General features: G+C 38.7%; 2 protein-coding genes across 2 annotated transcripts; one reads left to right on the top strand and one right to left on the bottom strand.

Moving 5' to 3' along the window:
* Positions 1-70: 70 nt before the first annotated feature.
* On the bottom strand, positions 71-23,139 carry LOC135711701 (dynein regulatory complex subunit 2). The gene is made up of 3 exons (XM_065234654.1): positions 22,984-23,139; positions 2,469-2,945; positions 71-1,069 (listed from the first exon to the last, which is right to left on the bottom strand). Exons 1-3 carry the CDS (start codon positions 23,122-23,124, stop codon positions 89-91), a joined length of 1,599 nt encoding a protein of 532 aa, XP_065090726.1. The 5' UTR covers positions 23,125-23,139; the 3' UTR covers positions 71-88.
* On the top strand, positions 1,423-2,361 carry Obp59a (Odorant-binding protein 59a). Its single transcript, XM_065234458.1, has one exon. It carries the CDS (start codon positions 1,423-1,425, stop codon positions 2,359-2,361), a length of 939 nt encoding a protein of 312 aa, XP_065090530.1.
* Positions 23,140-23,247: the final 108 nt, after the last annotated feature.

The raw sequence follows: 23,247 nt of genomic DNA, 5'->3' as shown, positions 1-23,247 counted from the left end.
TTACATTCCATTAACACGTGACGATGCAGATTGAAAGTTTCGTTTGAAAAGTGATAATATTTAGCCCAAAACCAAGCACACGATGAATCTACGACGAAGACTGCTGAATCAAGGAGTACAACTCACTCGGTCTGCTTCTGATCTCCTTCAGTCGATCGTTCCTGATTGCATTGCTCAAATTTCCCTCAATGCAAGTCACAGGCCTACGTTTGCCTTCCTTGTTGAATCTCACTGCCTTGAGCTTCAAATCAATATGAATCACCTTCTCTACCTTCATAGAGCTCGGTCTCTCCGCCAGTAGCGTTTCGTTCGACTCCAGTGATCCTCCGTTGTTCATATTCACCGTAATCAGATACTCCTTCAGCTGATTTTTCAACCGTTCGTTCTCCTCCAGTAGTTGTTTCTTCTCCTCCTGCAAACACGCACAGTCGACCCGTGCTTTGTTGAACCTCATCCAGAAGTTTTCAAACTTCTTCGCAATCCCGAAGGTATCCTTCTTAAACACTTCAAACTCCGTCGTCGCTTCCTTCAGCTCGTCCTCGTCAACCTCGAACATCTGCCGCTTCACGGCACTATGTACAAACGGCAACAGGCTCTCGTTCTCCGTTTCGAACTTCTTGCAGAACGTGGCAATCTGCAGAATCCCATTGCCACGTTTTAGAAAATTTTGCAAATATTTCAATGCGCCGTGCCCACAGACGGCTAACTGTTTCAGTTTATCGCCGTCCATCTTCAATCCGATCTCCATCTCCTGTTTGATGTTCCGGATACGCTCCTGCTGCTCCACCTTGGTCTTCTGCAGCTGCTTGACGTTGAACTCGTGCTCGTCCTTGATGGTAACCAACTTTTGGCGCAGGTTCGATATCAATTCACTCAGTCGGGCCACCTCGACGTAGTGGTTCTGGATGTGGCGAGTATCGTTGGCGTCCTGGTCGCGCAGTTTGCTGTACTCATTGCGGTACTCTTCGGTGTTGCGCAGGTACGCGTTCAGGACCCTTTGGAATTCCTTCCAGAGCTTCTCCATGTGCCGCTCGCGCTCCTTGGTGATCATCTCCAGCTTCAGGATCATCTGTTTGGTGGGGGTTGAGAAAATGTGTAGTATGGGGTATTTGAGTAATGGAATTACATTAAGACAATTAGCGACCTTCAACAAACCCGGGAAAGGTCAGCTTTGTCATGGTTGATTCGTAGCTGTCCAGCTCAAACAATGCAGCTGACATCTCCATGTTCAACGAGAATCGCTCATCGGAAATGTCCATCAGACCGTCGCATGTTCATCGCTATAAAAGCAATGCTGCTGGTTGAACTAGAGCATGTACTTCGTTCGAACCGTTACCGTGTACAGTTCATAAATCCAAAAGCGCATCATCAGATAACCATGATCATGATTCATCGTGATTAGCAGCGTAGCAGAGTGCAACCATGGGAAACCATCGGTTATTATCACTTTCTGCTTTGGTGGCAGTGGTGATTCTTCTGGTGTGCTTCCTGGAAGGCACTTGGGCACTCAAATGCCGCACCGAAGACGGTCCCAGTAGCGACGAGGTGCGGAAGGTTATTCGGACCTGCATGAAACGGATCACAACCGAAACGAAGAATAAGACCAGCGAGGACGACGACGACGACGACGGGTATGGAAACTACGATTCGTCCTACTCGGATTCGGAGAGTGACGATAAAGGAGAAGCAAGCACTGAAGGGAACGTGAGGCGACAATCAGGTTCAGGGTCGGGTGGTGGTGGTCAGATGGGGAATACGCGGGGCCGAAACGGTGAAGATAGAAACAATGGCCAGGACACAGGTAGGAATAGTGATGATCGCAGGGGAGACGGAAGGAATCGTGAGGACAATGGAGGAAGGCGTAGGGATCGAGATTGGGACTACAATTTCGGTACCATGGAACGAAGAAGTGGTGATAGACGGAATCCGTATGGGCGATTCAAAAGACAGTACTACAATGATGGAGCTCAAGGCGGCTACGGTTACCAACAGAACGATCGCTATAATCGGGACCGCAACAACTTTATGAGTCCGTCAAGTGGAAACAATACCAGCAATAGTAGTAGCAACATGGAACGCGATCGAGCTTGCCTGATGCAGTGCTTCTTTCAAGAAATGAAGATGACAAACAACGAAGGCTTGCCGGACAAGCACAAGGTTCTTCACGTTGTGACAAAGGACTTGAGGGACTATGAACTGCGCGATTTCTATACGGATTCCATTCAGGAATGCTTTCACATGATCAGTATGGACAATAGGATCCGAGACAAGTGCGACTACTCAATGAGATTCGTCACGTGTCTAGCCGATCGTGGACAGGCCAATTGCAATGATTGGGAAAATGAGACGATAATATTCTGATCTAGAGTTAAGATCCACCTCCTGCACAGCATCAATGCAATGTCTCTCTATCACCCTATATAAGCAAGCAAATAAAAGCAATGTCTCTCATGAACAAAAAATCTTACCGAATTCTTCAGCTCATCCTTCTTCAACATGTGCTCCTCCTCCGCTCGATTTCGATCTACCCTCGATCGTTCCGCCAACCCGTAGAACACGCATTCCAACTCCTTCTGCAGTCCGAACTTCTTGCTCTTGTAGTGCGCAATCTCCTGGTCGTAGTTTTCGATGATCTCCTTCTTCTCGATCTCGTACAACTTGTTCAGAAACTGCAACCGATCGTTGTGGATGTTCATGAGCTTCTCGATCTTCTCCATGTGGGCGTGCAGCATGGTCGAGTAGATTTCCTCCGATTCGTCCAGATCGCACAGCAACCGCCGGATGATGCCATTTTTGTTCTCAATGCACTCGGTGCACATCTTTTCCACCTGTTCGATTTCGTTCTTCAGCTCCTTGCATTTGATGTTGCGCAGGATGCTGCGCCATTCCTGGTTGATTTTGGCCAGGTTCAACCGGGCAAAGGCGTCCTCGCGTTTCAGTTTGTTCTAAGAAATGGTAAGATGGAGGAGGTAATGGATAAAACAATTCTCGGAAATGTGGTAGTCAGTTTTTGAAAAGCCATTTTTACTTTTTGTAAATGGAACTGGATGAATGCCAATTGAACGTCAAAGACTGTTAAGTCTAAGAATGGTGATGCCCCGTAACGTGGGTAGATCAGTTTTTCGTGGTACGTTACGGGATGTAAGATCTACCACTGATTCCTAGTCCTGACTACTTCAAACTAGGGGAACAGGATTTTTCAGTAATCCAAGGAACACATCTTAGTCCTTGTTACTTTTTATGCTTTGTTGATAGTGACAAAACTCGGCTTTGTCTACCAAGGATGATCTTGAAACAAGGAAAAAAATGAGTTAGTTGTCTTCATCTAGGTATGTGATTCCTAATCTTCTATTCGTTGTTGCCTAGTTTGAAGTGGTTAAGACTAGGGTTCTGATGCATGGTCATTATCGGTGTCATACCTTAATTTTGTTACTAAGGAATCCAATTTTGACTGACAATGGGGCGCGCCTTTGGAGGGTGTTTCAACACTCCGAAGGGTATAAATAGCGGGACCTTTCAATTAGAGTCGGATCCTTGCGATAAATGCAAGAGTGGCAACTGTAAAAAAATCGAATACTTCATCATTTCTCAATAGTGATGGAGTAATACGACATGCACCAAACTAATGACACGGGATATACTACAATAGATCAATTTACTGGTCGCAGTAGTGTTAGATCCCGAACAGAGGGGAAAAAAAAGAATGGTAATTTTGTTTTTGATCCGCGATCTTGGAAATTTTTCAAACTCTGGCAAAAATTGTCATAGAATCTTAAAAACTACAGACTAGGCTCTTCGCTCTAGAAAATATCCAACCCGAAAGATTTTCTAGACTGGACTGGGAACCGAACCCACCGCCTTCGCCTTGGTAATACCGTATCTTAAATGACTGAGGCCTCAAAGATCTAAATTTTCTGATTTTGTTTTCCAAAATTTGACCCGACCGCAAAATTGTTTCAAAGCCAAAAATGGTTTGCGTCTTAACCATTTGTTTTGAGTAAACAGTGTCTTTGGGAAAGTTTTTCCATCTGTTTTAGCCAATCTTTTAAGGTGAGCGGAATAAGGGAACCCGATGGTTTTGATTTCAGAACTTCTTTTTTTTTTATTTATCTGATATAGGTAGAAGGGCACAATTTTCGACAAAATTGTATAAAACATATTTGAAACAACTTTGCTAGAGAAACCAGTTTTCTATCTCTAAAAGTTCATAGTTTATACTGGTTTCTAATTAGTAACTTCAGATTTATTAATAACTAATGAATCGGAATCATTTATATCGAGGTTTTGGTGTTGCTTGCGTAATTTCGTTTTAATTTCCTTACTGAACAAGTATTGTTTTCAAGATTATTGGCCATTTTTGTGAATTTAGGTAATTTTGGCATTGGCATTTTGGCTGTATTTTTAAATTTGGGTGATTCCAGTACATTGAAATTCAAAGTGTTTTTGCTATGTGTATGCCAACTTAGGTGATTTATGACCCTTCTAGCGATTCTAGGCCATTTATTGACTCTCATTTTGGCGATTGTAGGTCATGATCCGTCATTTTAAGGTCATTTTCAAATTTATTTAGAGATTATTAAGCCGTATTGGCCCAAATGTATAAGCTAATGCGATGTATTTTCTGGAATTTCTTTAGTTTATTTCAGATTTTTTGACAATGTCGTGTGTTCAATTGATTTAATATCTCTATTCGTTCGGCAGGGGCCTCCCTTAGCTCAGTCGGTAAAGGCACAGCTACAAAGTAAGACCATGCTGCAGGTAGCTGGGTTCAATTCCCGGTCCGGCCTAGGAATGTTTCGGGTTGGAAAATTTCTCGACTTCCCTGGGCTTAGAAGTATGATTGGACTTGCCACACAATTATACCAATGCAAAAATGGCACAGGCATTGAAAGCTCTCAATTAATAACTGTGGAAGTGCATCTAGAACACTAAGTTGAGAGCACGCAATAAGCTAATATGCGATATGCAATAAGCTTGAAATGCGAAGAAAAAGAAGATTCGTTCGGCATTTGTCATTTTTTGATTTGATCTCTCAATCTTTCGGCATTGTTTGTTGTTCTGTTTTGCTTTGCTTTTGCTTCTGTTTGTTGTTTCGGAAATTCTAGGAAAGTTATGAATTGGGTTGTTAGTGGAAATCTCATAAGAGCAAAGAAAAAAGGTGATTATTTTCCATTTAATTCCATTTAGCATTTTGTATTATGGGTTCTAAAGGTATTCATGTGGTTTTCAGATCATTGCGCATTGTAAAGGTGTCTCTAAAACATGTGTCGACCCACCAATCGCGAGTTTTTTTTATCGATCGAAAAAAAGGTTTGAAAACCGCTGCGCTTAGTAGTGCCGCACTGAAAACATATTTTTTCTAGAACTTTGTCCAACACTGTGTCAGTTTCGGTGGCCTAGTGGCGGCCAGTTTTGCATACTGAGCGGGGTATCGAGGCACAGTGGCGGGTCTCCATACAAAAATCCGTCAAAATTTAAAATGCTTCTGGCTGAAAGTCACTATTAAGTAAATTTTGGGGTGCTGATTTATTATTTGGCATAACAAATGTAAGCTAATTCCCTCAAAGTGCGATCTTGTCTTTCAGATACCTCACAGAAAAAAATCTGTATGTTACCTATCGTGTGAAATCTACCCTGGTTTAATTTTGTGCTAAAATTGGCATAAACATCGAAATTGCTTACAAATTTGTACACAACAGTGCTGATTTATATGATATCGCGCCTAAATTTACACAAAATATCGTGTAAATTTATGCTAGATCCCGCGTTAAATCTCTTATCCAGAAAACCATAAACATATCTCAGAAAATAATAAATCTTCATCATTTAAAAAAACAGAGATCGTGATCAGAGATTTTATGCCCCAGAAAATCCCGACGGGATTGAACCAAAGCCCTTTGAAGTGAGAGGTAATCACGCTTACCACTACACCACCGGCGCCGCCACTTCTCTTCTAAAAGCTGAGCACCAAAATGCATAAGGGGATTTTTTGACGCTCATCTATTACTGTGCGCTTATATGAAAAAAAAAAAATTGCGCTACAAGCATACAACATGAGATATTTGATGTATTTCAGATGAAATCGGGGTGCCTTTAAAATTAAATTAAAATATATTAAACTCAAAAACAAACGTTTGAAAAATATTCTCACTGAAAAACGTTCTGTGCTCATCAGACATAAAATTGTATGCGCTTATTAGATACACACAGTTTCATTTCATTTGGGCAGCACTCTAATAAAAAAATACCATAAACGAATGATAACCCAAATGATATAACTATTTCACAAATGGTTTTGATGATACCCGGAACACGTCGTTAAGCTAAATAACCGTATAACAGTCCTGATGAATGTGAGCGTCCTAGTGGAATATCTGTATAAACAGAGAGAGAGAGAGAGAGAGAGAAGGATTAGTAATTTCCATTTAATTCCACTACCTTATTTGCTTATCCTTGACAGATAAGCGTATTTTGTCTACAATGTGCAGACTTCTTCAGTCGAGTATTAGTACAAGACACTGAAGTAGTCTGCTCATTGTAGACGAAATACGCGTATCTGTCAAGGATAAGCAAATAAGGAAGTGCAATTAAATGGAAATTACTAATCCTTCTCTCTCTATTTAAACCGTATAACAGTTTTATTAGGCCATCTCCAAACGAATTAAGAAATTTTTGGACGTCAATTTTCACTAGGCGCTTACGAAGTGAAGAAATTTTGCTCCGCCCCTAATGATAAAAACAAGCACTTGACTATAAATTATTAAAAAAATAAAACTTTTGTATAAAATGTCTGCCTAATTAAAAAAAAATATATATATATATATACCAAATAAATTTACAAGAACTTTGTAGAAGTCTTGGAAGGCCTAAAAAAGTCAGGGAAGTTCAGAGCTGTTTATTTTTTTTTTCCTTGATTTGTTTCCCGTCGATCTTATTTTCCGTGCTAAGCACCAGCTCTCACACCTGGACCCAGAGATGCCAGATTTGCAGACATGTCTGTGAAGTTACAGACTTTTATTTTTTCCACAGACATTTTTTTCGTTACAGACATTTACAGACTTTTTAGTTTTTTCGCAGATATTTACAGATTTTTGAAATCAAGGGAAAATTTTAAAATTTAGTTGGTTACACTGTTTTACATCAAATTACACGTGCCATGCATTTTGCAACACGCTTTATAAATTCGCGTGTTTTCAATACCACCACACGAACGAGCTGTCACTGTTATAGGCGGCCATAGTTATAGCAACAATCAATACGAAACTATCGATATGAAATTTGCTCACTACTTTACTAGCCTATTGGTCCAAAGCAAATCGATTAACTTACCCCATTCTAGTCAAAATTCGAGTACTAGACACTATATTTGTTTTGATTCGCTATGAAAGTTTGACAGATAAAATGAGGGGTTCGTGGATTTTCCCATGTTTCGAGGGGTGCATCGATTAGCTTGGGACCGAAGATAGTACCAGAGCTGAGCCAAAAAGTTGAGCACGTTTCTTCGGGACCTACTAGTCTTAGAGTTACCTCTATGCTTATAGACCAGTCAATGTGCTGCCATGTTGTATCTAAAACGAACATTTTCCATACGATTTGACGGTTTGTTTGGATACATCAACTCACGTTGGCCGGTCTATAACTTGACTGTCTATAGTCACTGTAACTGAAAAACTCAAATGTGCGGAACCCAATGTGAGATCAGGATAAAATTCAATAGCGTCATATGGGAGAACAGTTTAAACAAAATGGAAGTGGTTTCACTCAAATCGGTTCAGCCATCGTTGAGAAAAGTGAGTAAGTTTTATTGAATTATTTCACTTTTTTGGCCATTCCTCCGGATCCTATTGTGGGATATGTATAGAATTCAATAGCAATATGGGAGAACGGTTTAAGTTGATTTCTTGTTGAGTCCCCTAATAAAAAATACCATACCTGAACGATAACCCAAATTATATAACTATTCCACAAATGGTTTAGATGATACCCAGAACACGTCGCTAAGCAAAATAACCATACACATTTTATTAGGGTCCACAAATGACCGCTACGTAGGCTATACATGCACTTCCACTTCAAATTTTCAATTACGCAAATCTCGGAAATCAGTGCCCAATTTCACCTGAAATTGCTACTTCATGTATGCTGTAGTGATGTGATTTGAGGTATAGCACGATTCATTTCGCGCATGTCAGAATCTGTCCACTTCCCGGGGGTACCCGGTACATCTGAAAGAGGCCATTGTGATCATTAGGTTTGAATATGTCCACCATTGATCTTTTAGCAAAATTCTAATGTTATTTGAAGTGTTGCATTATGAGTTTTTGATATATCAATCGTTTGCGTATTTTCCCAGTGGAACCTGGAGTTCACATTTTTGTTCATATCTTCGGAACCCTAATTCCGATAGGGAAAAAAACCATAGCTATCTATGGGGATCTGAAACACATCTTCTGGAACTTATTCCACTCAAATTGGTCCAGCCATCTCTGTGAAAATTGAGTTAGTCTCACTCATATGAACTTACATACACACATATATACATACATACATACATACATATATACACACATACATAAACATTTTCCGATTCCGTTGAGATATAGACTCATCTATGGTATATGCCATTCGTCTCTCCGGGGCCTCCCTTAGCTCAGTCGGTAAAGGCGCAGCTACAAAGCAAGACCATGCTGGAGGTGGCTGGGTTCGATTCCCGGTCCGGTCTAGGAATTTTTCGGGTTGAAAAATTTCTCGACTTCCCTGGGCATAGAGTATGCTTGTACCTGCCACACAATTATACTAATGCAAAAATGGTACAGGCATCGAAAGCTCTCAATTAATAACCGTGGAAGTGCATCTAGAACACTAAGTTGAGAGCACGCAATAGCTAATAATGCCATACGCAATAAGCTTGAAATGCGAAGAAGAAGAAGAAGATTCGTCTCTCCGGGTCTTGGAACGAAATTGTGTTTTTCAAGTGATATCATAGCCTTTCGGTGGATGCATTCCCAACTCAATTAGGTTCAATTCGTTAAAAGCAGGTGTGTTTTGCTTGAACATGACTGACATTTCAAATTTCGCATCTATTTCATGACCACCCCCAATTATAACTCAATTACAGACATTTCTGAAATTAAGGGCTACTTCCACTCACTTGCTATAAAACAAATGTTTTTCGGAATTATGAAATCATGATATAGTATAATCAAAACGAAGTGACAGACGACTAACTGGCGAAGAAATCCATTAAAATAATGTGGTTCACTGTAATAGAATTTTCTTGGAAGCTTGTGCCATCATCCACCAGATGGGTTAGTTTTTTTGTTTTGATTTGAACAAAGTTGATTGTGTACAATGATTATTTGACAGTGCACAGTGGGGCAGCGAAGCCATTCGTGTGGCCAAAACCTCTAGCGCCGTTGGTTTGCTTTCTACAGCAATACAATGTTCTACAAAGTTGCTCAATACTAAAAGCGCCATCTTTTGAAAGTTTCATATTAGTTCATTTTTACGCCACATAGGTGGCACTCGAGTCTATCTTTTGAACGGAGCATCCTAGCCGAATGGTTTTCACCGCAAAGTTGTGCAATTTGAAGTGTTGAGAAAGAAGACATCGAAACTCTATGACTCATATAAAGCGAGCTATCGGGTAATTAGGAAAACTAACCTCTTAAATTGCGTTGTTTTCCTTTTTTTCACCTATATACGTCAAATGTATAAGTTTTATACTCTGATAATTATCAAAATGGTTTGACTCATCCAATAACTACCCACTACGTTATATATCATGCTTTATTATAAAGTTATTAACATAAATGTCTCAAAAAAGTGATGCAAATTTTATGTCAATTACTCAAAATATAGCGAAAAGTAGCAGCCAATTTTTTACAGTGATTATTGTAGACCTTGTGGGGTAAAATAACGACCACAATTCAACAGGCAACTACAGGCATTTTCATATAACATTATTTGAATATTGCATACACACTTAGAAAAATTGATGTTATTTTAGATGCTCTGAGACTGACATATACGAGCGCAAAATTTGACATAAAATTGAGTCATAACAGACGCGAAATTCAAGTCAATCAAACGTAGTTTTTGTCGAGTATCGAACTTTTCAGTCTCGGAGACCTTAATTTTACAAGCTAATTACTTGTAATTTATAAGAGGAGGTCATGAAGTATATGTTTGACACATAAAATCTGTCAAAATTGCTTTCAGTGCGTCACAATCAGCGATTTTACGACTCGACTTTGCAGACTTCTGGAAAAAAAATATCTGGCATCTCTGCCTGTATCGAACTTTTCAGTCTCGGAGACCTTAATTTTACAAGCTAATTACTTGTAATTTATAAGAGGAGGTCATGAAGTATATGTTTGACACATAAAATCTGTCAAAATTGCTTTCAGTGCGTCACAATCAGCGATTTTACGACTCGACTTTGCAGACTTCTGGAAAAAAAAATATCTGGCATCTCTGCCTGGACCATATATATCGACTCATCAACTCATGAACCGGGGACCCACAGCTTTACTTCCCTTCCGAAGAAAGGCGTGATCAGAGATTTTATGCCTCAAAAAATTCCGGTGGCACCGACTGGGATTGAACCCAGGCCTTTTGGGGTGAGAGGCAATCACGCTTACCACTACACCACCGGCGCCGCTTAACTTCGACGATATCCCTGAAGTTTTACGAAATTTCCTGAAGTTAAATAAAAATCCCTGATCTTCAGCGAAGTTCTTTGAATTTTTTACGAAATTCACTAAAACGCTCTAAAGTTTGCTATTTTACAACAAAGTCTGACGAAGCTTTGCAAAGGTCACTGAACTTTTACAAGATTCACTGAACAGTTCTCAGCACACCAACGGTGTTCGCTAAAATTTAAACTAAAACTTTATCGAAGTTTTCTTAAATTATATAAAATTCAATAAACTTCTATAAAGTTCGCAGATCTGCTTCAAAAATTACTGCATTTTCAAATTAAACAGTTATATCAACAATCAATACGAAACTAACGATTTTAAATTGGCTCACTGCTTGACTAGCCTATTGGTCCCAAGCAAATCGATTAACGTATCCCATTCTAGTCAAAATTCTAGTACTACACAATGTTTGTTTTGATTCGCTATGAAAGTTTGACAGATAAAATGAGGGGTTATTGGATTTTCCTTTGTTTCGAGGGGTGATTCGACTAGCTTGGGACCGAAGATAGTACCAGAGGTGAGCCAAAAAGTTGAGCACGTTTCATCGGGACCTACTTGTCTTAGAGTTACCTCTATGGTTATATTAACGTATGGCGTCTTGGGCAAGATTTTGAAAGTAGCTTCTATGAGCTGTCACATCGGTTCGTCGGTGGTAGAACCATAGAAGTAACTCAAAATTGAAGTATGTCGTGCAATTTTTGACTAGTATACTTTATCCTAAAATTTTCAAGTATTACAGTAAGTAAGTAAATTCATTCAAAAAAATTGCCTTCCCTTTCGACGACTGTAGTTAGACGCTTCCGGAAACTGCAGTATGCACGTTTTAAAATGTTTCGATCCATAGATGTCATCACTGCCTTGATTTAAGCCTTTAGCGACTTAAGTGTGGTATGAGGGGTTCTATTGGTATCCCGTTGGACGACGCCCTATACAAAATAATCAAACGGATTGATATCGGGACTGCTTGGGGGCCAAATTTCTTCCTCCCAAATTTACGAAATATTTTCCGTGAGCCATCTCTGTGCTTTATTAGCAGTATGAGCAGGTGCTCCGTCTTATCACTTTCAGACACATTTACCGACCGAATTATTTCTTTCATGCATACTCCGGCGCGCAACAAAGCGACAACGGCTGACAGATTGCTCTCTTGTTTCGACATCTTTACGTTTACTCAACATTGTTTGTTTAAATCTTACACCTAACAATATAAGCTATCCAGTGCTGCCAAATATATCTAAATCATGATGCACAATCATGAGAAATTACTATTTGAAATTTACTGCAATAATTCGTCACCCTGTACAATGTTTCGGTTATGGTTCAAAACTCGGGAAAATTCATGTTAGCATGATCAGACCACCGTTCATCTTACGCATGAGATAATCCCAAGTAGCAATTCTGGTTTTATTAGGGTTCTGTAGATCATGATTTAGACTTGTAGCATGCTTTAAACTCTTTATAAAACTTGCAATGTTACTTGGGAATGTATTTAAATTTAATGTAATGGTTAAGAATTGACCGAATTTTCCATTGGGTTGATCAATGTTGAGCTATTTTGCTGTGATCAATGTGCACTAAATTCGACATCGACTACAATAGGAACTGACACCGTTTTGTCACCCTTTTTTTTTTGTTGATTTGAACCTCAGATAAAATAATTCCCAAAAAATACGTTAGTTTTCAATTAGGTCTCTGAAGCAGAGAAAAGAGTGAAGGTTGCATTTTATGATAACGCAACAGGCAGTTGTTTTCCATATCAGAAGACGGTACTTTCAATATTGAACAAAATGTTGGTTCATATGTCAGCGAAGTAGGTGAGGAAGAGATATAACGGTCATACGGGGTTTAATCATAGAGGTAACTCTAAGACTAGAAGGTCCCGAAATAACGTGCTCAACTTTTTGGCTCAGCTCTGGTACTCTCTTCGGTCCCAAGCTAATCGATTCACCCCTCGAAACATAAGAAAAACCAATAACCCCTCATTTTATCTGTCAAACTTTCATATATGCTATAGCGAATCAAAACAAACATTGCGTAGTACTAGAATTTCGACTAGAATGGGGTGCTCGGGACCAATAGGCTAGTCAAGTAGTGAGCCAATTTAAAATCGTTAGTTTCGTATTGATTGTTGGTTTAAGTACCTCTTTGTTCTCCAATTTGGAGGACATCCCTAAAGGCTGGCGCACAATGTATAAGTTTCCGGGTTTTTTGACAGATAATGCATGGGCTAATGCCAAAAAACCTGAAAACTTATCCATTGTGCGCCGGCGTTAACATAAAATCACAGACAAACAGACATAACACATTGAATATTTCTCACTGTAAAACATCGTCGCTAAAACATTACTGCGAACCTTGAACCTTGAACCTAAAACTATTTCAACACACATATTGTTTGATTTGCACCCCTGTATAGTCGACAAAGACAAAAAAAAAGATAATAAAAAAATAAAAGAAAAAAATATAAGCAATAAATAAAAAAGGATTAAACAAAAAAATCAGGCCACCTTCAAGGTCTGCGATCAGTGGCTGTCGGTACTGCGTCCGGTTGCCTAGGTGCGTTACACACAGACGCTGTCCTTTTATAATTGGGGAGGTTAGAAGGAATGGGGTGTAAGTGACTGACATGAGACAATTGCAGTTTTCGGTACTTTGATCAAAATTGTATAAACGCCAATATCTTCAGGGGCTGCCCATAATTTGCGTTGACACTTAAAGAGAAGTATGGGGGAGGGGTCTGATTAGTGTGTACGGTTCATACTATACAGCAGAGATTCGTTTGTTGGGGGCTCGTTAGTTGGGTGTTCGCTAGTTGGGCCATGACCCAATTAAAAAGCATCTGGCTGTCAAAATAGATTTCAAAATCAATCATAAACTCTTCCTAGGGTTAAGTATATGCATTTTGAACTGCGCATTCAATGTATTGTGTGCAAATATATGCAGGGTGGCCAGCATACCGGGAAAACCGGGAATACTGGGAAATATCCGGGAATTTGAAAAGTAATCGGGAAAACCGAGAAAAACCCGGGAATTCGGTGAGAGAACCGGGAAAAATAAATTAACCATACCATAGGAATAAATTTTTGCACCAGAATTTCAGAATAAACCATTAAAACAAAGTAATCCTTTACCAAATGAATGTCTTACTCTATTTGCTGCATAAATTTCTTCAATTTCCCGTCTTATTGTTTTTAGAATTTAATGACTTAGCAATATTGCAAATTGATTTTTGTCGTTTTAATCTCGGTTTTAATTTCAGATGTAAAGTGCTGGACTTTGAAAACAAAAATTTGTAAAAACCGAAACTGAATTATTCTTTTACAGGGCTTAAATTTTTCGTTGTTCAAAATCCTCACGATATGAAGTTATGGACATACCGATGCTCTACCCACGTCCACTAACCAACCGAACGTGGCCTAGACGCTGACTCGACAACATCCCCGTATTCGACTCCATGCACGAGGCACCTGGCGACAAGAATCAGCATATCACACCACATGGATGGAAACAGGCCAACGCTTACTCGACAATGCACTTTGGACACCGAAGAATTCGATGACCAGCAATTGTCAACATAGCAGTTGACGATCGGTTACCACCCAGAGGAGTTTTGCTGAGACTGCAGGAACAACAAACAAAACCAGTTGCAGAGGCAGGAGCGAGCGTAGTTTTTGTTAGGTTCTAGTTGAGAAGAGTTGTTGTTCAGACTTAGTGTTAAAAGTTAAATGTAATTACCTGTAAGAAGATAAAAAATAAATTTTTTTTTATCATGCCAAGAATCATCCTGGCATAAGTGGCGCAGTCGTACGGAACACCCTACGACGTAGTGTTAACCCCTGATTAGTTAGAAGAACAGTTAGTGGAGTGAAAGCCCGACCCGTGGCGAAAAAGATCGAAACTGACTGAAAATCTTAACTAGTGTCGGACTATCGACAACGGACGTGCCGGTGAATTAGAAAAGGCCGTATTATTGCCTAGTGACGCAGGAAAACAAACTCTGTGAAAGTGTAATCAAACAGTGGTTAAGACGGACACGAGTGATTTTCTTCAACAATTAGTGCATACGTGACCCGGATCTAAGCAGCCATCCCTCACCACGTAGGAGATTTGCGCCGCCCGTTCAGAGCGCTGCGTCGGTGGCTTTCAAGCCTTCAAGGTTGTGAACCGTAAGTAATTTCAAATTTTTATTTTTTGCTTTTATGAAAAAATTTAATCCGCTACCAAAGGTAAAGGCTCGGAAATTTATCAAAATGGAAAATCAAGTGATTGACCTGCAAACAGTGTACAACAACATGCTTAGCATGGAACAGAGGCTAAATGCTCTGCAAATAGAAAACAATAATTTGCGTGCAAATCAAAACATGCAACAGAATGCTCCACAACAAGCATCTGACATTTTTCGGATCCCAGATCCGATCAAATCATTGCCCAGCTTTGACGGCAAGAAAAAACAAGCTTCGGCATGGGTCCAGACCGTAAGGCGAACCCTCGAAATGTTTAGAAATCGTGTTCCAGCCGAAACACTTTCGATGTATGAACAATGCATCATAAATAAGGTTGAAGGCGATGCCAGAGACACATTATGCTCAAATGGCAACCCTCAAACATTTGAAGAAGCAGCATCAATACTGCTTGGTAGCTTCGGCGACAGAAATACTATCGCCACCTACCAAACTCAAATATGGAATATGAAGATGACAGATTCTCTTCATAATTACTATCGAAAATCAAAAGAAATTATGGTAAATATAAAATCCTTGGCTAAGGAAAACGAAATTTACAGAACCAAATGGGATGCAATAAACGAGTTCATAGAACAGGAATGTTTAGCTGCATTTATTAATGGCTTACATAAACCTTATTTTGGTTATGCACAAACTGCACAACCAGAAAACTTGGAAGCAGCGTACGCCTTCCTCTGCCGGTTTCAGTGCGCTGAACAAACTAAGAAACAGACAAACCAATTGCCGAATTCAACACACCCCCAATACACAAATAAAAATCACAATTTCAGGCAAAATAAACCGTTTGGCAACCCACAACAAAAATCAGACCGATCCAAAATAACCCCCATGGACGTTGACCCATCTCTAAGGTCAAGGCAAGGAAAACTGTTTAATCACGACTCAGAACCCGTAGAAGAAAATCTAGATAATCAAGAGCAGGAAAATTCGGACTCTGAATCTGAGTACGAGACAAATTTTCAAATAGATATTCACAACAAACCACCGAAATGAATGCTATAAACGGCCTCCCATTCATCCGAATGCAATTGAAAAATGGTAGGGAAGCCAAAATTTTAATCGACAGTGGGTCGAACAAAAACTTTATCTCACCAAATTTAGTTCCAATATCCTCAAGAATTAAATGTAAACCCATAAACATTATAAATCAGGCTGGAAAACATCAATCTAATCATAAATTTATTACAACATTATTTAATTTGAAAAAAGTCCCATTTTACTTATTCAAATTTCACACATTTTTTGACGGAATACTTGGATACGAGACACTATCTGAATTAGAAGCAATAATCGATGTTAACAACGCTAAAATAATTTTACCAAAAGAAACCGTCAAAATGGAAATTCGAAAATTAGGACCTTCCAACATTACTCTGAATGCAAACACAGTAACTAAAATTAAATTACCTGTCTCACAGAAAAATGGTGATGTTTTCCTTCCAAAAGACATAAAAATTAATAATGCAGTAATTCACTCAGGACTTTACCATGCTGAAAATGGATTCGTTAACGTTTTTGCGAGAAATTTTGGCGACTCGGTTACCTTTAAATGGACAAAACCAGCCGTTACCTTACAAGTAGATAGCAGCATTGAAATAAATAACATGAATTGTAGACCAGTTAATCAAACAGCTACCATGTCCCTTCCCGATCTAGAAAAACTTCTCAGACTCCAACATCTTAATTTCGAAGAAAAATCCGCACTATTAAAAATCCTTTCCAAGAATATTCAAATCGTTCACAAGGAATCCGACAAATTATCTTGCACTACTGCAATCCAACATCGCATCAAAACCGTGGACGACATTCCAGTCCACACTAAAACCTACAGATACCCTCACGTGCATAAAGCTGAAGTTGAAAAACAGATCAGTGAAATGCTAGCAGACGGTATTATTCAAAATTCAATCTCCCCGTGGACCTCTCCAATTTGGATTGTCCCGAAAAAGCTCGATGCAAGCGGTAAGAAAAAATGGCGCGTTGTCATTGACTATCGCAAGCTAAACGAGAAAACGGTGGATGATAAATTTCCCATCCCCCTTATTGAAGAAATTCTCGATAGGCTTGGTCGTAGTACTTATTTTACTACATTAGACTTAAAATCCGGGTTTCACCAAATCGAGGTGCACCCCAAGGATAGGCCTAAAACCGCTTTCAGCACCGACAAAGGGCATTTCGAGTTTATCCGTATGCCCTTCGGATTAAAAAACGCGCCTGCGACATTTCAGCGCGTAATGAATCACATCCTAGGTGATTTAATTGGAAAATGTTGCCTAGTCTACCTAGACGACATTATTATTTTCGGCAACTCTTTGCAGCAACACTTGGATAACTTGAATAAAGTTCTTCAAAGACTGATTCAAGCTAATCTTAAAGTGCAATTTGACAAATGCGAATTTTTACAGAAACAATGTGAATTTTTAGGGCACATTGTTACACAAAACGGAATAAAGCCCAATCCTAACAAGATTGACAAAATTCTAAATTGGCCCCTTCCTAAAACAGCAACTCATATTAAAGGATTCCTTGGGTTGTTGGGCTATTATAGGAAATTCATCCGCGATTTTGCAAAGCTGACGAAACCCTTAACGAAATGTTTGAAGAAAGATGCAAAAATCGTTCACACTCCAGAATTTATAGATTGTTTTAACGATTGCAAACACTTATTGACATCTGATCCTATATTAAAGTACCCAGATTTCAATAAGAAATTCATCCTAGAAACAGATGCCAGCGATTTCGCTCTGGGAGCTGTTTTGTCCCAAAAATTTGAAGATGGCAAAGAACATCCTATTGCATATGCGTCTAGAACCTTGAACGAAGCAGAGTGCAACTACTCGGCAACCGAAAAGGAACTCCTTGCAATTGTATGGGCCACAAAACACTTCAGACCATACATATATGGAACTGTCTTTGAAATTCGAACTGACCACAAACCTCTAGTGTGGCTTCGACAGAAGAACGATTTGAATAGAAGGCTTCTTCATTGGAAACTTGCCCTTGAGGAGCTTGAATTCGAAATTAAATACAAAAAGGGCCTACTAAATGCAAACGCAGACGCACTCTCCCGTATAAACCCGGAATCTGGTCAAAACATGGAAATCAACGCACATCCAGCTGATAACGATAACGATAACGATGACAGCATGACACAACACTCTGCCGATACCGATGACAATGATTTTATTCCAGCAACGGAAAGACCACTCAACGAATTCAGGAACCAGATTGTTCTTGAAGAAAGCAACGAGGATAGCCGCGAAGCATCAACCATCTTTCAAAATTATCACAGAATCACAATTAAAAAACCACATTTTAGTCCCGCAATTCTAATAAACATTTTGAAGGACTATGCTTCCACGAAATTCACAACAGCATTATATTGTAGCGAAAAAATATTAAGCAACCTGCAAACCGTTTACAAGAACTATTTTTCGAGAGCAAAGTCATTCAAAATTTATTGGACGCAAAAGATGCTAGTTGACGTTACCGATGATTTGGAACAAGACCAAATTATCCAACGACAACACAATGCCAATCATAGAGGAATAAATGAAACAAAATGTCACATCTCGCGGAACTATTTTTTTTCCAAGGATGAAGAGTAAAATAACAAAATTCATCAATCTCTGCAAGTTGTGTCAAAAGGCTAAGTATGAAAGGCATCCATATAAGCAAAAGTACCAATTAACAGCAACTCCAACAAAGCCGTTACAAATTGTACATATGGATATCTTTATTATAAATAACAAAAATTATCTAACACTTTGTGATAAGTTCTCCCGACTAACCATGGCTATTCCTATACAAACACGTAACGCTATTCACATACTAAAAGCACTAACTCATTTTCTTTCAAATACTGGAAAACCTTCCCTTCTCGTCATGGACCAAGAGGCTTCGTTTACTTCCACAACTATAAAGGAATTTCTTGAAGAGAATGGTATAGAATACCATTATACAAGTGTTGGACAGTCCTCTTCTAACGGACCTGTGGAAATAGTTCACAGAACGATTAGAGAATTGCACAACATTCTAACCAATAAAGAATCAACAAGAGATTTATCAGAAACCACAAAAATAAATTTGGCTGTGGCTATTTACAACGACTCAATTCACTCACAAACAAAGTTGACTCCTAAAGAATTATTCTTCGGATTTCGAAATGAAGACCAAGTCCCTGAGGATCTGGACGAAAGAATCAGACAGAAAGAGAAACTTTACAGGATCTTCTCTAAAAGACAGAAAGAGAAAAAATTAAGAGACCTAGAAAAGCTCAATCAAAATAGAGAGGAACCTGAAAATTTTTCACCAAACGACACGGTTTTCGAAAGGAAAAGGAATAATTTAAAACATCAAGAGAGATACAGAGAGTTGACAGTTGTAGATAACACACAGACTAATATCATCGACGAGAATGGAAGGAGAATACATAAAACCAAACTAAAACGAAAACGAAAAACTTGACTTCGAGTTAAACTAACATCAACTTTCTATTTTTCTTATATCATTTCAGAAAAAAAAACATATAAAAAAAATGAATTTATTCCATAAATTCCTAATACCTTATTCCATCATCCTCATCCAACCATATCCTATTCATTCCTCCCATATGGAGATACTTGAACTAAATAAAAACCCAGGCATCGTTGTATTCAAAACAAATTCAGTTTTTATAAAAGAAGGTTTCCACACTTTGATCCATGAATTCAACTTAGATTCATTCAAAATTATATTAAAACAATACGAATCAATTATTGCACAATTAGAAGAGAACCTCAATATTATAGAATTAGTTACCATTCTTAAACAAAAACAGATTCAAACTCATTCCATTCTTGAAAACTTGACAACAAAATCAAAAAGAACAAAAAGATCGCTTAACTTTTTAGGATCTACCATAAAAATGATTACTGGAAACTTAGACAACGAAGATTTGTTACAAATTGAAAATCAATTGGAAACATTGAAAAATTCTAATAATGTACTTATTACTGAAAACAACGAACAGGTTAAGATAAATGAACTATTTGAGAGTAGAATGAATAATCTAACTAAAATGGCTTATAGACAGACTAGGGAAATAGAGAGTATCATAAAACAAAATATTTTAGGGTTAGATAGGGCAGTAGATTGGAAACACGTACTGCATGTACACAACATCATATTCAACATCGACATGGTTCAACATCAGCTGACAACAATTTTCGAATCCATACAATTGTCGAGACTGGGTGTCATATCGAAAGCCTTATTACAACCTTCCGAATTGGATTTTGCTACACAACTTTTGGAATCACAAGGCATAACGATTGAAAGCTACGATCAAACTTACGAATTCTTGGAACCCGTAGCTTTCCACAATGGCTCCAAAATAATATTCCTCATAAAAATTCCAAAACTTAGACAAGGTGAATATGTGCAACTTCATATAGAAACCATCCCCATTCGAGGAAAAATAATCCCGATAAATGCAACAAAAGCCATTATCGGCAACGATGAAACATTTTTGATCATTCATCCATGCATAAACGTCGAGAAAAGCAACATTTGCGATATCGAAAATCTTTTCAACGTTTCCAACGACAATTGCCTACATCAGATATTACGTGGAAACATTGGCAACTGCACCTTTACGAAGTCTTCAAATAAAACGGAGGTAAAGTCAATCAAGGACCTCGGAGTGTTAGTCAAAAACTCCATCGAACCCAGTCTACTACAAAACAACTGCGGGTATGGTCCAAGAAACTTGACAGGAACATTCCTCGTTTCATTCAAAGACTGTTCAATTACCTTGAATGGAAACAAGTTCAAAAGCAGAACATTTAAAGGAGACATCAAGCTAACTATCCTTCCACTCCATTCAGTAAAGGTAGAAGAAATAGAAGAAGACACAAACTCCATCAGTAATCTGGAACAGCTGCACATTCACAACCGTCATAAGTTGGAATACCTATTACACTCAAACCAAAGGAATAAATCTTTAAGCTTTGGAGTCATAATTATGGTAGCATGTATCGTTGCAGTTTTCTCCGCTTTCATTTTGAAGGAAGTTCACCGACTTAAGCTGAAATTGACGATACAGGCCCCGATAGTGAACATGGCGGAAACTTCGCAAGCAGAATTGAACCGAGACGGTTCAAACTAAGGCGGGGGAAGTTATGGACATACCGATGCTCTACCCACGTCCACTAACCAACCGAACGTGGCCTAGACGCTGACTCGACAACATCCCCGTATTCGACTCCATGCACGAGGCACCTGGCGACAAGAATCAGCATATCACACCACATGGATGGAAACAGGCCAACGCTTACTCGACAATGCACTTTGGACACCGAAGAATTCGATGACCAGCAATTGTCAACATAGCAGTTGACGATCGGTTACCACCCAGAGGAGTTTTGCTGAGACTGCAGGAACAACAAACAAAACCAGTTGCAGAGGCAGGAGCGAGCGTAGTTTTTGTTAGGTTCTAGTTGAGAAGAGTTGTTGTTCAGACTTAGTGTTAAAAGTTAAATGTAATTACCTGTAAGAAGATAAAAAATAATTTTTTTTTTATCATGCCAAGAATCATCCTGGCATAAGTATGAATTCCAGAATTAACATGGAATTCAGCTCTGAATTACCTTGAAATTGTTCTGAAATAAGCCAGAAAACACCACGCGTAATAATTACCGTTGAATTCTTTTTAGAATTTCCTTGCAATCCCTTCTTTTTAATAGAAACTAAGCGATCGATTCAACCTCTGGTGATGAATAGAAGAACGTCAAAAAGAGTGATGTGAGCTGAAATTTTTGCCGTGAGACATAGGAAGCGGAGCACTGTTTTACTTTTCCTGATTAATTGATTAATCAGAGATGCTCCCAAACTTGATCTACAGTTGAAGGTGGTGTTCAAGAATATTTTTGTTGAGAAAAATGGAAAATTAGAATAGTGCCTTAGTGGTTATGATCTTCCGGATTTCTTGTGTGTACATAGTTTGAGTGCAAATTAGTTCAGATCAGTGGAAAATCATACAATAAGACAATTACCGATGGAAATTAACAAGATGTTGAATGAAAAATGCTTTAATATGTGTTGTAAAAAAATCTTATTCTGATGTAAACAAACGGTTTGGTTGACGTTTCCTCTCGAGCTCAAGGCCGGCGCACAATAGATACGTTTTCAGATTTTTTGACAGTTAGCCCATGCATTATCTGTCAAAAAACCCGAAAACGTATCTATTGTGCGCCGGCCTTCACGGGGCGCACTCTACGTTGATGGTTCATTAAAAAGGCGTATCTTGGGAATCTTCTTAAATCACATTTATCCCTTCAGTAAATTCCTTTCAGCACGTCCCTAAAAATGCGTTCAATTTCGTTTTTTTTGTTGAATATTAACAACCGGGAATTTTTTAAGATTTGAACCGGGAAAAAACCGGGAATTTCAAAATGAAAATTCACTGGCCACCCTGCATGTGGTATTTGATCGAAACATTTGAATTTAATTTGGAATTCTTGAAGAACTCAAAAACACATACCAGTATTTTGCTTTTTCCACTTAGTTTCAAGCAATTTGCTTCAATCCAGATTGTATTTGTTTAATCTTCTTAACGAAAAATGTTACGCTTACCCCTCATCAACAAATTTTAGCCTTCTGTCAGTTGACCCAACTAATGAATCGAATGGCTCAACCAGCGAATTTCGGCTGTATTATAATAGTTGAAATTTCTATTTCCTTTTGACCCCCTCAAGTAGTATATTTATGATAGAGATTTTCAGCCGGTGGCTGGTGGAATCAGGATTATGGATATCCAAATTCAGTGCATAAAATGGTCACTTCATGTTGATGAAATTAATTATCGTTTCGTAGCCCCACTTATCGAACAGCTTAAAAAAGGGAGCGAGGCAAAGCAACTTCATAACAGAGTGGAGATAAAACAATGCTTTATAAATTAATTATTTTTTGGAAACTATTATTAGCAATGCGGATTTTTCAAAATTGCTCAAATTGATCATAATTGGCCCTTTCACACTACGGGATCATTAAATTACCTTCATAAAAGTGGCAATCAACTGCTGCTTTCTGCGACGTGCTTCCTCCTCCATATCGGCTCGATGCTGCAGATACCGAGCCCGTTCCTCCTCGGACATTTTGGCCAGCTTGTTCTTGTTGCCTCCCTTTTTCTTGCCCATGTTTTACCAATTAATTATCAACTTTTGCTCTGAAGATTTTTAAAAATTGCACCACTTGGTGAGTTTTACAACGTTGACTAAACAATCAAGATTGTTTGGATTATTTCGCCGCTCGGCACTAAC

Source organism: Ochlerotatus camptorhynchus, unplaced genomic scaffold, assembly GCF_037179485.1.
Source record: "Ochlerotatus camptorhynchus isolate MF236.1 unplaced genomic scaffold, CSIRO-AGI_Acam_v1.1 ptg000434l, whole genome shotgun sequence".
In the NCBI taxonomy this organism is placed as follows: domain Eukaryota; kingdom Metazoa; phylum Arthropoda; class Insecta; order Diptera; family Culicidae; genus Ochlerotatus; species Ochlerotatus camptorhynchus.
The sequence above is the reverse complement of the archived record's forward strand: the minus strand, read 5'-3'. Positions and strand labels throughout refer to the sequence as shown.